We start from the raw sequence: 15,864 nt of genomic DNA on the forward strand, positions 1-15,864 counted from the left end.
AATTACTGACAAACAGGAATGATTTTTCCTGAGTTTAGAAAACAATGGGCTACAAGGCAACTATTTACTATTGTATTTGTTTGAAATGTGGTGTGTCTGAACAAGCTGTAATACATTACGCAGTAATAAATGATTAATATGAGACATTTAGAGAAACATAAGACTCATGGGAATTTACATAGGAATGAATATAGCATGAAATAAACAATCAAAAGAATATAGACATACTACAACAAGTATATTAAAAGGGACAAAATGCAACAACAACAAAAAAAAGAGATGCCCCAAAATTTCTATTTCTTTCAACCTTTGGCGCTTACTATGAATAATTAATATACAGAAATAAGAACTCTTTATATGCTGATAGATTAATATCTAAAATGTAATGGTTGTTATTAGCACCTGGGCTACCTAAGGTTCAGATAACCATGTAATTTTAAAGTTTAAAGGAAAGATTACAATGATCAACTATGATTCCAAAGAATATAAATCATGCTACCTAACTTCTGATAAGAGATGAAAGATTCATGGTACAGATTCAGTCATAGATTTTTTGGGCGTGTCCAATACAATTATTTGCTTCACAATGCATATAATATGAGTTTTATTTTTTTCTTTATTTTTCAATCAGGAGGGGAAGAGAAAAGAGTATCTTGTTAATTAAAAAAAATTAAAAACAAAAAAAGTAAATCAGAAGAGCTTATTCTGAACCCCCTTATTTTACAAATGAGGAAAACAAGTCTAGAAAAATGTGATTTTTAACTCCCTAAGTTTTTGTGAAGGCAGAAATGGAACTAAGATTGGATTTTCAGTGCTGTACTCCTTACACTAGAGCACAGCTAGAGATAGTTAATTTCAGGAAGTCCCTAGTCACCACTTGTGTTTTGAAAGGAACAGCTGCACCTGGGACTTCTACCTAATGTACTGGCTCTTCTTCAAATACCCTCAACAGCTCAGTTTCTCAGGCTATTCATGTCCCATGACCTAGTCCTTTACCCTACCTCAGCCACAAAGATGGTCATGCCCTTGATGTTGTCAACATCCATAAACATACCACTTTTATGTTCAAGAATTCTGCAACGCCCTTATCTGACCACAATCTATTCAGATTATTATCTCTCCTTCTGCCTTCCCTTATAAAACCTTACTTCCCTACTCCTCATTCAAACTGTGACCTCCCACCTTGATCCTTCAATTCCCTCCCAGGCCATCTCCTTTCCCCATCTTGAACCCTTAGTGAATCAGTTCAATTCCACACTGTGCTCCTCACTTGAAACCCTAGTGCCCTTACTATATCACCAATTGTGTCCTGTCAAGGCTTAGCCTTGGATCACTCACACCATCAGCTGCTTCTACTCCCACCATCAGCTGCTTCTACTCCCACACATGCTGTTACATTAAGGTGGAGAAAATTATATAACAGTTCTAACTGGGTACACTACAAAATGATGTTATACAGCCTCAACTGGGCCCTCACTGCTATTACACAATCTTATGATATCTCCCATATCAACTTATTACCCCACTCTTCACAATGGCTTTTCCCAAAACTTCTTGTCCCGACTAGATCTCCCACTGTCACAGCTGGGAATCTTGTTGACATGATGAAGGCCTTACTCCTTAGGAAGTTTCATCCTTCTACCTTCTAAAGTGATCCCATTCCACCCTGTCTGCTCCAAAAGATTTCCTCCTGTCATTCCCACTCTTTCACTTGTTTTCATTTCTTCTCTACTGGCTCCTTCCCCAATGCCTACATATATGTCCATGTCACCACCATCCTCAAAAAACCTTCATTTGATCCTTTCATCCCCTCTAACTATCATCCTGTATTTCTCCTGCCCTTTGTAGCTAACCTCCTTGAAAAGATCTGTACAATAGGTGCCTCTATTTCATGTTTTTTCTCTTTTTAACCCCTTACAGTCTGGCTTTCCATCTTATCATTCTATTAAACTTCATCTCTCCCAAATTACCAACAATCTCTTAATTTCCAAATCCAATGGCCTTTTCTCACTCTTCCTTCTCCTTCACCTCTCTGCAGTCTTTGACACTATTAACCATTCTTTCCTCCTTGATATTCTCTTCTCTAGGTTTTTGGGACATCACTATCTTCTGATTCTCCTTCTACCTATCAAACCACTCCTTCTCTATCTCCTTTGCGGGATCCTAATCCTGGGCTCTATGCTATTCTTTCTCTATACTACTTAACTTGGTTATCTCATCAATTCCCATGGATTTAATTACCCTCTCTATGCTGATGATTCTTAAATATACCTATCCTTCCTTAACCATTCTGCTTACCTCCAATATTTTATCTCCAGCTGTCTTTTAGACATCTCAAATTGGATGTCCAGTAGACATCTTAAACTCAACATTCAATATGTCCAAAGCTGAGCTCATCTTTCCCTCAAAATCGCCGCCGCTCCCCCCCGCCCAATTACCAAGTAGAGTAGCATCATCCCTCCGACTCCCTCAGGCTTACAAACCAGATGTCATCCTCAACTCCTCACTATCTCTCCTCTTACCTCCCATTATCCACTCTGTTGCTAAGGTCTGTTGATTTCACCTTTGCAACATCTCTCAAATATGCCCCTTTCTTTCCTCTGATACTACTACCACTCTAGTGCAGGACCATATCACCTCATGTCTGGATTACTGCAATAGCCTATTGTGAGCCTGCCTACCTCAAGTCTCTCCCCACTCCAATCCAACATCCTTTCAACCACCAAAGTGATTTTCCTAAAGCTCAGGTCTGATCATGGCAACACCCCCCCCAAATAAACTACAGAGGCTCCTATTGCCTCCAAGACCAAATACAAAATCTTCTTTTTGGTGTTCAAAACCTTTCATTATCCTAGCCCTCTCTTACCTTTCTAGTCTTCTTAAACCTTACTCCCCCAACATGTACTCTTTGATCCAGACACCAGCTTCTTTATTGTTCCTCAAAGACGACATTCCATCTCTCAGCTCTGGATATTTTCTCTTGTTGTCCCATGTGACTGGAAAGCTTTCCCTCTTCATCTCTGCCTTCTGACTCCCTGAGCCCAACTATAATCTTTTCCTCTACAGGAAGCCTTTTCCAACCCCTTTTAATTTTAGAACCTTCACTCTTTTAATTATCATCTACTTAATCTTTATATTTTATTTCCCACAAGTTTCTCTGCTTGGTTTTTATTCCATCATTATCATCAGGAGGTACCCTCTTCTCTTCCCCTCCCCATATTATCAAGCTTCCTTTTGTGTGTTATCTTCCCCTATCAGATTGTAAGCTCCTTGAAGGCAAAGACTGTCTTTTTCTTATTTAGTCTTTTTCTTATTAGTATCCCTAGCACCTAGTCACTTAGGTGACCGGCACACAGCAGGGGCTTAATAAATTTTTCCTGTATTGTGTGCTACTGCATTGCATGAAGCTTGTTCATTGGTTTCTATTTGTTTGCTTGTTGTCTCCCCCATTAGAATAGGAATTCCTTGAAGGCGGGGACTGTCTTTTGCCTCTTTTTGTTATCTAGATTGTCCTCTTCTCCTGAGTCTCCGGACTATTTTGTTGAAGATTTTGCCCTGCCAAGCCTCAACCTTAGGTTACCCCCATCATCTGCAGCCTGGATTAGGAAGGGAAATATGTTTCACAGCCTAATCCTTTAGGAATATGTAATAAAGCACAACATCAAAAACCCTTGGGATAAAAGCCATTTTAAAGCTTCTTAATCTGTCATCATCTACACTTCCATGTTCATCAACTCTTCCATCCTGAAACTTTTCCTATCTCTCTATTTCCATCTTTTAGGACTCACTGAGACCTGGCTCACCTTGATCAAACAGCTTCCCAGGCAACCCTTTTCCAGCACATCCTAGACTTTCTCTCATTCTCCCCAAACTGTTTCACTGGTCATTATGAGGGAGTTGGAAGATTCCTTAGTGTTCTCCAGGCTACCTGATGCTAGTTCCAGATTCTCCCTCTACCACCATTACTAAGTAATCTCTTTTACTTTGAAGTTCATTTAATCCATATTGATCATAGATTCTGGTGGCCATTTCCTACCAGCCTCCAGTACAATCTCCTTCCTTCTCTCCACACCACCACAGTAACACACTGAGATTGTTATACCTATGATCCTGCCATCACCCACATCCCTAGCACTTAGCACGGTGACCGGCACACAGCAGGGGCTTAATAAATTTTTTATTTCCATGTTCACGAGCCCTGAAATTCCTTTATCTGATCAAAATTTATTATCACTCCACCTCTCCCTCTGCTCTGCTACCCTAAAACCTGTTCTTGGTCCTTACCACAATGTACAATCCATCTACCCTTCAGTTCTTTCTTAGGCTCTGGCTACACCCTCCTCTCTTTCCCATCTTGATCCCTTGATGAACCAGTTTAATTCTACACTGTCGTCTTCTCTGGAGCCCTTTCTCCCTTTTTCCTGTTGAAGATCTTGCCCTGCGCCAAGCCTCAGTCTTGGATCACTCCCATCATCTGCTGTTTTGTATGGCAAGGCAATCAGTTTACATCTCCCTAATTGACTCATCATCTCACTCACCAGAGAGGCTTTCTGAAACCTTTTCATCCCTCCTCAAACCTCTCATAGCTTCCTCTCCCCCAACCCTCTCTCTGGCTGAGCAGCTTGTTTCCTCATTTCACTGAAAACACTGAAGCCATTTGCTGAATGCTCCCTATTCTCCTCATCTCTTGTCATTCAGATGTCTTCCACAACTATCTCCTTCACTCCCATTGCATATGAAGAGGTGGCCCTTCTCTTTGTGAAGAAAAGCTCAAGTGACCTCCCCCGTCCCCTTTAATAACCTTACTCTCACTTATCTTCAATCATAGTCACTTTATTGGCTGCTTCCCTAGTACCTACAAGACATGTACGCATCCTGAAAAAATCTTCACTGGATCCTTTTATCTCCATTATCATTCTCCCCTCCTTATTGTGGCTAAATTCCTAGTGGAAGTTGGCTACTATGTGCCTTCATTTCCTTACCTCTCACTTCTAAACTCTTTGCAGAACGGCTCCTGACTTCATCATTCAATTGAAACTGATTACTCCAAAGTTATCTATGTTCTCTTACTTGCCAAATTTAATGAACTCTTCTCAATCCTTATCCTTCTTGAACTCTCTGTAGTACGACACTGTCAATCATCTTCTTTTCCTTGACATTCTCTTCTCTCTAGGGTTTTGTAACACTCCTTCGTCCTGGTTCTCTTTCCCAAGTTAACTACTCCTTTTTAGTCTCCTTTACTGGTTGTTCAAACATGTCAAGTATGATAACCATAGGTGTCTTCTGGGGCTGTCCTGGCACTCATCTCTTCCCTCTATTATTTCATTTGGTGATGTCATCAACTTTCATGGATTCATGCTGACAATTCTCAGACCAATTTATCCATCCCTAATCTCTCTGCTGACCTCCAAATCTCACATCTTCAACTTACTCCTTAGACATTTCGAACAGGATGTCCTGCAGACATTTTAATCTCAATCCTTCCAAAAGTAAACCCATTATCTTTCCCTCCAACCTCCTCGACTTCCTAAATTCCCTATCATTAAGGATATAACCATCTTCCTAGTTAGCTAGGTTTGCAACCCCAACTTCTCACTCTCACTGCCTATACCCAATCTGCTGCCAACTTTTGTCAATTTTTCCTTCATAACATCTCTTAAATATGCTCCCTTCTTCCCCTGATGCTTTGACCACCCAGGTGCAGGCCGTTATCATCTCACATCTAGACACCTAATATAGCCTAATGCTTGGTCTCCATGACTAAGCAAATAAATAGCAGAACAGACAGGTACTGGCCCTGGAGTCAGAAACATTCAAGTTCAAATCTAGCCTCAGATACATATTAGCTGTGTGACTTCTTTTTGTCTCAGTTTTAAATGTAAAATGCAGATAATAACCTCTCAGAGTTGTTGTGAGGATCAAATGAGGTATATGTAAATTGCTTAGCACACAGTAACACAGCAGGCACTATATAACTGCTGAGCATCTTCCCTTTCCCCATAACTTAAGCCTTTCTCCATTAGTTTATCTTTCATTTAACTGTTAAATTGGCCTTCCTAAAACACAAGTCTCCTCTTTTTTCTAAAAACTCCAGTGGCTCCTTATTACTTCCAGGATCAAATATAAAATTTGTCTGAGAAATTAAAGCTCTTCAAAATCTGGTCCCCTCCTACCTTTCCAACTTTCTTATACCTTATATTTTCCTCACACCTCCCACACTCCCCCCGCTCCCCACCATGTATCCAGTGATACTGGTCTCCTTACTCTTCTTTGAACATTTCTAAACTCTGGATGTCCCTGATGCCTGAAACTCCCTTCCTCTTCAGAACTGTCTCATGGCCTTCATAACTTCCTTCAAGTCCAAGATATAATCGCACCCTTCAATAAGAAGAGCCTTTCCTGATTCCTCCTTAATGCCAATATCTTTGCTTTGCTAACTATTGCCAATTTATTCTGTCTGTATCTTGTTTGTACACAGTTGTTTGCATCCTGTCTCCTCCTGCTAGACTGACCTCCTTGAGACTGGTAAGGACTTTATCTTTTGCCTTTCTTTGTATCCCCAGCACTTAGCATGGTGGCTGGCACATATAAATAGGTGGTTATTAATAGGTGCTTGTTGATTATCTTCCATAACACTTTTCTTGCACCCTTGGAATTTTAAGTGATATACACAAACTAATGAATACTGAAATTTAACCTGTCAAACCAGTATACTAAGTAAAGAAATGCAACTAAATACAATCTCATTTCTCATTTATTGACATATGCACAGCTATGTTTAAATGCTGCATGTATTCAGTACAGGTATTAAAATCTGCTTTCCATAAACAGATAAGAGACACATTCTGAGCCAAATCCCTGAATGGAACACCTTAACTTTTCTAAACTTTATGAAGAACACCTGAGGTTCTTGAAAATAGGGGTATATAAACTAGCAGCTTTAAGACAGCTATAAAGATGCATTATAAGCAGCTTCCCTTCTTTTGAGCACTAAGATCTCATTTTGTAGATTTCTTAAAATAAACAGATATTTCCTCTTCATTACCTCCTATAATTAGGTAACTTTAAAGTCCAAGTCAATTAGTGAGAATCTGACTTTCTTTTGAATACCCTGAATATAGAATTTCTATAGTGACATTTTAAAAGACAATAACATGGTCTTTTTTCACAGGATTCCTTTTTCCCTTATCCATTAATCCTATTCAGAGGTCAAAGAAGGACAAAACCAGGGAAGAGTCCTTCTATGACATTAACAGTATCCAAAGGCAGTCTGACTGGATGGAACTAACCTGGGGAAGAGGATTTTACAAAAGGAAAACTCTGAAGGAAAGAAAAAGAGAACAGGAAGAAGCAGTGAAGGAAAAGTCTGCCCTCAATAATTCTAAAAATATTTCTGAAAATATTTTTTCAAGTGAAGGTTGAATAAATTCAGGGACCCAAATAGCCAATCTTACCACAAACTACAGAAGTACATTTTGTTCTCCTTCCTATGTCACTGAATTGTGAAACTCACTGTGAAGCACTAAACCCTTTTATGCAGTGCCAGCAACAGCAAGGATGGACCTGAGGGCTTCTCTGCACTCAATGCACCAGCTTCATTATAGCTGTTCAGGAGCTACTGTAGTGTAGGTTACAAGAACAGATGAAGAAGGTGGTTGCTGAGGGTTTTTCTAAACTCATATGGTGCTGGAAAACACCCTAGTCAAATGCACTCTGCTCTTAAGGGTTTCTATGGACCCTTGATGACTAAACTGAGGTTCAAAACCCATGTCCTACATTAGCATGCTTCCCCTTCCTACTTTCTCTCAACTTTTTTTCCCTTGAAAGCTCAAAAATTCATTTGGATTTTGGGACTGACACCTATCAGTTAGCCATACTTACATGTGGAATAAAAATATAATTTACAACATTATAAGGCCTTACCTTCTGAGCACACAAAACACCAGCTAACATTAACATGTTCATGATTCCTGCAACCCCTCCGAGGAGCAAAATGATTAGGGCAGATGATGCTATTTGATGCAAGGACCTTTGACCCTGCAGCCAGACAGAAGTCATTGGCATGGTAAGCCACAGGACACCGGACACAGCGCATTAGGCGACCTAGCAATATAAGAACACAAGAGTAAAACACATACAGATGCTTGAATCAAGTACACAAATGGACAGGCTTCTTTCCTAAAAGGTCAATTTGGTAACCCAAAAGAATTATAGCATCAAGAGACCACTATGAAAATGGTTCTGCAACATTTCTTTATTTCTTTTTCTGGTGAGGCAATTGGGGTTAAGTGACTTGCCTAGAGTCACACAGCTAGTGAGTGTTACGTGTCTGAGGCCGCATTTGAACTCAGGTCCTCCTGACTCCAGAGCCCATGCTCTATCCACTGTGCCACCTAGCTGCCCCACAACATTTCTGAACAACATCAAAGGCAATCTGAAAGGCAGGTTCAGAAATCCTCCTTCTTACTTGTTTCCTGTGGAAAATTCCACAGGGTTACTTAATATTAAACTCCTTAAATATGATTTGTCCTTGCTTAGCAGAGAAAGTATCTGTAAATATACTTGGACCAGTCATGTAACAGTCTAAATTAAGGGACAGCCTTTTTAACTAGAATAATCTTTGTGTATTTTAGTAGTTGGGTATGTGGTTTGCTGAACCCCTCATGTCTACCTCATTCAAGTTTGATGTGACTGGCAATGTGATATATTAAGCCCAGTCTATAATGTCATCATATCATATGTAAGAAAATGACCCAGGCAACAAGGTGAGAAAACTAAATTAACAGCACAGATAAAAATCATTCACAATGTTTTTTCAGCAATTTTGTGGTGCTCTGAGCCAACAGGCGATTTATACAACACATTAAGAATCAACTAACACAAGCTGGGAGTGTAGAATCTTTTTGTTTAGGCAACAATTTAGCCCTTATGATTTCCAACCTCCCCTCTCACCCACATCAGGTCTGTGGATAGTCATTTGAATGAGAGAAAAAACATAAAACGTCACACATCAGTTCAAAGGCTTGTTAAAAATTTAAAAAACAAAACAAAACAAAAACAAAAACCCACAGGCATATTTTTATTGAATATAATCTTATGTTAATAAAACAATGGATCTGAGTTTATCTACTATTCAATTCTTTGGTTAAATTATAAGACTTTTTTCTTCCCCCTTCCAAAAAAACCCACAAAAACAAATCTACACTGGCTTTACTTGTAAAACTATATCATATGCATGAACAATCCAAATACCTAAATGTGGATGTAACAATGAAAGAGATGGATTCTAGATTAAGGGATACATTTATATCCAGTCAAAGAAAAGGATAGTCAGAATTTCCTTTCATCTATGTCCCAGTGAATAAGTGACACAGGGTCAATGTACCTTTAGATGCAGAAAGACTGGCTGGATTAGCAGCATGACAGGTTATACACATGTGAAGGGAGCACCGAAAACCCTTGTTCTGTAGGACAGTGGGTGGATATTTCTGTATACAGGCTTCATGGTAAAACTTTCCACAAAGAGGTAGCAAACACCTTTTGACATCTTCTCCACTGGTTTTACACACAAAGCAGGTGTGAATTCCTAAGAAACAACAGTTTAAAAGAAAAACATAGGTGGGCAGCAAAGCAGAGCAAATAAGAACTGGCAAAAAAAAAAGTCAATAATGAGAATATAGGAGCTATCTATATCAAGATTATTTATAGTTTTATAGTAACAAAATAATTAGAAAGAATGCATGTGTTCAATAATTGAGGAATATCTAAACAAATTCTGGTACACCAGTAATAGAATACCTCAGAACATATGAAATGGCACATAGAAGCTCACATTTGTATAGTACATAAAGCTTCAAAAAGTGTTTTTCCTTATAACAAGACTGTGAGGTAGGTAACAAAAGTATATGAAGAATATATAAAATGTGGAACACACTCAAATCACAAAGATATATATGATGTGGTATGGTTAAGAATGCAGAACAATTTATGATAGAACCAAAAATATTTAATAGTAAAAAATAAACAAAATCTATCTCATCCCCCCACACCCTATCCCATAAATAAGATTAAAAGAGGACAAGGAAACACAAATTTGTCACTATTTTGCTACGATGAATGTACAAACTTATAACTTTATATTATGTTTATAAAATAAACAACAGTTGGCTTTATTTAGTTATGTTCTGATCCTTATAACAACTCTGAGATAATCTATGTATTATTATCCCCCATTTTACAGATGAGGAAAATGAGACTCAGAAATGATAATCACATAGCTAATAGATGTTGAGGGAAGAAGTTCTATCCACTATACTACACTGGCTTTCATCTAGAAGCTGTGGTTTTATATACAATTTTTCAATGTTTGTATCTGCTGATGGTTATTAAGCTTAGAATGAAAACCAACTGAAAGTAAATGAACAAAATAATAGTCATCATAATATGAAGACCATGAAACTTGTCTTTGGTCCTTAACTTGGAATGTGTTAGGCTCTTACTTAGTTACTTATATTATGGCAATACCTCACTTTTGATTCTATGGAATTATGAAAAATAAAATTTTTCTAATCTGAACTGGTTCTAATCTGAACATGTTAATGTTAGCTATGTATTTTGTAAGCTCAGAAGGTAAGGTCTTATAATGTTGTAAATTATATTTTTATTCCACATGTAACCCTTCTTATTTTTAAAACAGTGAACAAAATAAAATACTATGTCTTTTCTAAACTTTGTTATTTTCCCCTGGGGCTGTGTAGGCAGTGGATAGAACACTAGCTCCGGAGTTGGGAAGACCTGGGTACAAATCAGGCCTCAAACACTTGGCACTTACTAGCTGTGTGACACCGGGCAAGTCACTTAATCCCAGATTGCCTCACCAGAACAAACAAACAACTTGCAAAATTTGGTAAATATCTGAAGGAAAAATGTCTGAAAAAGACAAACTTAGGATAAGAATGAGGATGGACATCTTTGTGGTGAGGGCTTTACACCACAAGACTGGATGATATCTCAATATCCATCCTTAGAGAGTTTCAAGTATAAGACAAATTGCTATCTGGCTTTATGGCCAAATAATCTGGACCTCTATTATTTTATAATTCCAATGATATTATATTAATCTGGATACAGGCTGACTTCCACACTGACCCTACTAAACGAGCCCTCTTTGAAACAATAAATCAGTCATATATTGAAAAAAAGCTAGAGAATATAGATCCACTTAGGTATTCTCTAAGACCAATTTTGGCAGAAAGTATATTTATACTTACAATAATGTAGTGGTCTACACTTATCTAATAAAAGTCAGGAGGCGGGATAAGATCTCTCAATTGTCCCTTATATTTCTGACAGTCTAGTTTTCTATGATTTCCCTGTGGTTATCAACATTTCCTATGAAGCCTCAAATCATATGATATTATATTAAAATATCTGGAATAGTCCACTGGAAAAAAAAACAAACCCCAGAGAACTGGACTTCCAAAATTCACAACATCATATGCGAGCATTTTCTGTGTACAACATACCTGTTCGACATTCCTTGCAGATAAATTTGCCTTTTGGCATCTCTGTCAGGCCAATACACTCCAGATGGAAGGCACCACAACATTGCGCCTCACACAGCAACAACTCACCCACTTTCTCACAGTTCTGTTTAGGAGGGAAACATATTCATCTATAGAAAAACTTAAACAAATTAAACAGTATTTATAGTAATAACTTGACAAATGATCACAAGTGAGAGATACTGTTACTTCAAGTATACACAAAAATAATTTGATTGGTATAGACTTTCCTATCAGTAATACATATTTCAATTCCTCCCACAACATAGTCAATTGTTTCATGAGTCGTTGTGGTCCAAAAAATTTATCACCAGCTGGCTACCCTGCTAGTGATTAATTTCTCTATACTTACACAGGTCTTAGATAAAAGATACAGTCTGTGATTAGGCTGGTAGATAAATTCTGACAAGTGTGATAAGAACCTGAGAGATTCTACTCCACTAGGTTTGCTGAAAAGAGTTTCCATGCCACATCAGCAGCAAGAAGACATCAGAGCAGTCTGAGTAAAGATTAGTGAAAAACAGTTCAAGGAGCTGTGATTTTGTAAAGATAAGTATTCCTCTTACACCGATAAGACTGCAATTACTTCTAGGTCTTAACAGAGAGTTTCATGAGTTGGTGTGACCAAAAAATTCACTATCTTATAGCCAAGCACCTACAGAAAAACTCTGATTTTTAGCTGTGTTAGACAACAGCTGGACTATGGGTTTAGACCTGAAACCCTTTTCAACTTACTAAGCCATATAAGAGTTTGAACTCCCATGCACAGTCTTAAAAATCCTGCACAGTCTGCCTATCATGATGAGGCATTAGAAGCAGTTAATGAAAGCTGTTCCAAGACTTCAACAATCTGAAATTTTGTCTGAGTGATTATACCTTCTACTGATGCATATTATAGATCCTCCACACCTTAAAAGATGCTTTCACGATATGTTGTGTCCAAAAACTTTGTCTGGTGGTCAGTTCTCCAGGGATGTCTTACCAAACTTGGCTAGTCTAGATCTCATACAAAAGATATAACTAAAGAATATTCCTAACAAAACCTTTTCAATGTGGACTGCTAATAACATTAATTCATCGGGTAATTTTTATTGCATCTTTTTGTACCTTAGAATTAGAAATTTTAAAGAAGTGATCAACACCACAGAAAGAAGAGACATAAGTATGCATTTAACTTCCAGGACAGAGCCTGGACAGACAGCCAAAGTAATGCTCAATAAAGCAGGTCCTACCAGCAAGTAGTTTGCAAATATTAATTGATTTGACCACATTTTTTTCAGGAAGGAAGTCTTCTGAGGGCATATTTTCAGCAAGACCACATTAAGTGCACAAAAGACTTCTACCTGGCAGACATTTTCCTTGAGAGCTGCTCCTCCACCACGTTCAGCCTGCATCTTTTTAGACACAGGCATTCCATGATCGTGTTCCACACTCTCTTCTATAGCATCTTTGGGGTTTGTAGTAGTCCCAGGGGTAATTGGTTCTCCCTTGAAAGAAAAAAAAAAAACCCAGCGCACTTGGATCATTGGTATCTTTTCCATCTGACCACCCCCTCCCCACTGGGCTGCTATTTGTCTAACCATAAGCACTTACAGATGTTCAGCCAATCACGCGGGCGGACTGCATGCAATGTTAGTTCTAACCCTGCTGTGATTGGGCAGGTAGTGAGCGCCTCATGCCCTGGCACTAACTGCTCTGAGGCTGTTCCACTGGAACTTTTTGAGCTGTTCCATTTTAAGGTTTCACTAAGGGAGAGAAAACATTCTTAAGTTCATTTGATTATTTATTTCTCCTTCCAAGTTGTGTTTTCTAAAAAATGCACCATTTGGGCATTTCATTCTTTTTGTCCTGGAAAGAAATGGTCCTTCTATCAAAGTTGGTTGGTATGGACCTGAACAGTCCCAGGACTCCCTGAAATGATAACCAAAAAGTCCTAAAAGCATCAAATTTATTTTGATGCAATGTAAATGAAAGGACTTTGATTTTAAACTCAGGTTTAGTTTTTCTCCCAAACTAGTACTATTCTTTGAGGGTTTAAAAATATTGTTGGAAAATTTAAGTAGGCTGAACTGTTTCACTAAGGAGAATACAAGTGGAGTAAATATGAATCCACTCAAGACTACATGTTTATTTAAAATGAAATTTTATTTTAAAATTTAAAAATTTTGCTGAATATTGGTAATTTTGCTGCATAATTAATCCTAAAACCTAAAGCACATAATGATGAGATCTTTAGAAATGATTAGGCCCACACTTGCCATCCCGTGATATTATTTATGCAAATGTATTCTATATTTTACATGGCTGCTTCTTTCTATTAATATTGTTAAAGGAAACTAGAGAAAAGAGAAGTGACTAATAAAGGGGGGGAGGGGGATTCCATTTGGAAGGGACATAGCCTAGAACCCAGTTGTACCTCAGAGTTTTGTGCCTCCCGTAAAGAGTCTTCATTTCTCACTTTCTTACAATGTGTAGGAACATGCCTCTGTCTCTTTCGCTTTCTTTGCTTTTCAAAGACCTTGTTTGTACCTATGACAAGGACAAGAAAATGTTAACAGAAGAAACTGTTATCTGTTACCTCCTTTCTCAGGTAAGAAGTGACACTGCATTGTACTAATGGGCAAATAAAATCAAATATACTATTCTTTGACATTTTCCTTAAATACAGTTAATAAGAATCACAACTGAAATGTGTTAACATATTTATTTCATGTCTTCTTTAGGTGATTAATAAGGAACATGGAATATTAGCTAAATATTGAATCACTGGTTAAATGCCTCTATTCATCAAGAAAACTAATTTCCTATCCTTTAGCTAGTAAAATCCTAGCGCCATCATCAGATCTCTGAGATGAAAAAAAAAGGAGAGAATACTCTCCAGAGAGGTTCATTCCTAATCTCTCAGGCAATTCAAGACAGAAAAGTTAAAATATAATTCACAATTCAGGGATGAGTAAAGAAAAGCTCTCAAAGAGAGGATATAACCATTTATTTTGAATATTGTAGAAGGATTCCTATTCAGACTGATTTTAAAACAGATGATTTCAATTTTGTGTTTCTATGATTCTGTAGACTCTTTTGTTTCTTTCTTTCTTTTCTTTTTTTTTTTTGGTTAGGTAATGGGGTTAAGTGACTTGCCCAGGGTCACACAGCTAGTAAGTGTTATGTGTCTGAGGCCGGATTTGAACTCAGGTACTCCTGAATCCAGGGCCGGTGCTCTCTCCATTGCGCCATCTAGCTGCCCCTTCTGTAGACTCTTTTTAAGGGCACCAAACAAAACTAAAAAAGGTCTAACAGGACTAAAAAAGAATAATTTTGTTAAAAATAAAAAGCCTATATTTAGCTATGTTTCTTTTTGTAGTTTTTTTTAAGAATGTATAAGGCTTGAAATTTTATAAAATATTTTCAAAATGCTTAAAAAAAAAAGAATTCTTGTCTTGAAAAATTATGATTTCAACTTCACATGTTGACAGGTGAGCTGTGAATACATTAATACTCCCACAATATCATTGGATAGTCACAGATTTCAAGGAGTTTAAACGAAGTATCTCAAAATATGCTTGTGAAGATGAAAAGACCATAAGCTAGATAACAGTACCATTGGTCAGAAGCAGATCTAAAGACTGATGATTAATCGATGACTATTAATGTAGAAGAAGTTCCTAGGATAGAGCAGTAAGACTCTTATTGTTGGATGTGTTATAGTAAACATTTTTTCAATAACTTGAATGAAGATATACAGATGGCATACCAATGAAAACTGAAAATGACAAGCATACTGATTGATATAATCAAGCTATAAAACAATTTTGGCCTAAATCTAACAAGTTAAAATTTAATGGCCACTTTGATTAAAAAAACAACAACATACAAGCATAGGTTGGATGAGACATTTAAGACAGTTCATTCGAAAAAAAAAAATTTCATTTAGTGGAATCCAAGGCTTGATATGAGTCAATAGTGTGAAATAGAAGAAATGAAAAAGTTAACACGACCTTGAGTTATATTAACAGAAGAAGTATAAAATGAAGGTTAGAATCGTTTTGTAAATGGTCCTAAACAAATTGAAGCCGCAGTACTGTTCAGTTCTGGGCACCATATTTCACAAAGGATCCTGACAAGGTGGAACATAAGAAGAAAAGGGTGACCAGGGTGATGAAGTAACCCAAAACCTTGTCACATAAAGAGGGGATGAAGTAGCTGACATGAAGAAAAGAGAAATTAGACTTATTCTGCTTGACCCTAGAAAGAATGACAGGTAGAACTTGCAGGAAGATAGTAGATTTTTGCCCTATGTGGG

At 37.6% G+C, this 15,864-nt stretch overlaps 1 protein-coding gene across 6 annotated transcripts in view; it reads right to left on the reverse strand.

Annotated features, from left to right (window-relative positions):
• Nucleotides 1-15,864, reverse strand: part of NSD1 (nuclear receptor binding SET domain protein 1) — a 132,464-nt gene that overhangs the window by 32,452 nt on the left and 84,148 nt on the right. For all 6 annotated transcript variants that reach the window (XM_027867280.1, XM_027867276.1, XM_027867275.1 and 3 more), the window contains 5 exons: nucleotides 13,981-14,093; nucleotides 12,908-13,051; nucleotides 11,526-11,649; nucleotides 9,386-9,586; nucleotides 7,924-8,103 (listed from right to left, as the gene is read on the reverse strand). In XM_027867280.1, coding sequence (XP_027723081.1) covers nucleotides 7,924-8,103; nucleotides 9,386-9,586; nucleotides 11,526-11,649; nucleotides 12,908-13,051; nucleotides 13,981-14,093 — 762 coding nt within the window. The remainder of the gene's footprint in view (nucleotides 1-7,923; nucleotides 8,104-9,385; nucleotides 9,587-11,525; nucleotides 11,650-12,907; nucleotides 13,052-13,980; nucleotides 14,094-15,864) is intronic.

The sequence above is a fragment of the Vombatus ursinus genome, unplaced genomic scaffold, assembly GCF_900497805.2.
Source record: "Vombatus ursinus unplaced genomic scaffold, bare-nosed wombat genome assembly UNPS02014785.1, whole genome shotgun sequence".
NCBI lineage: Eukaryota > Metazoa > Chordata > Mammalia > Diprotodontia > Vombatidae > Vombatus > Vombatus ursinus.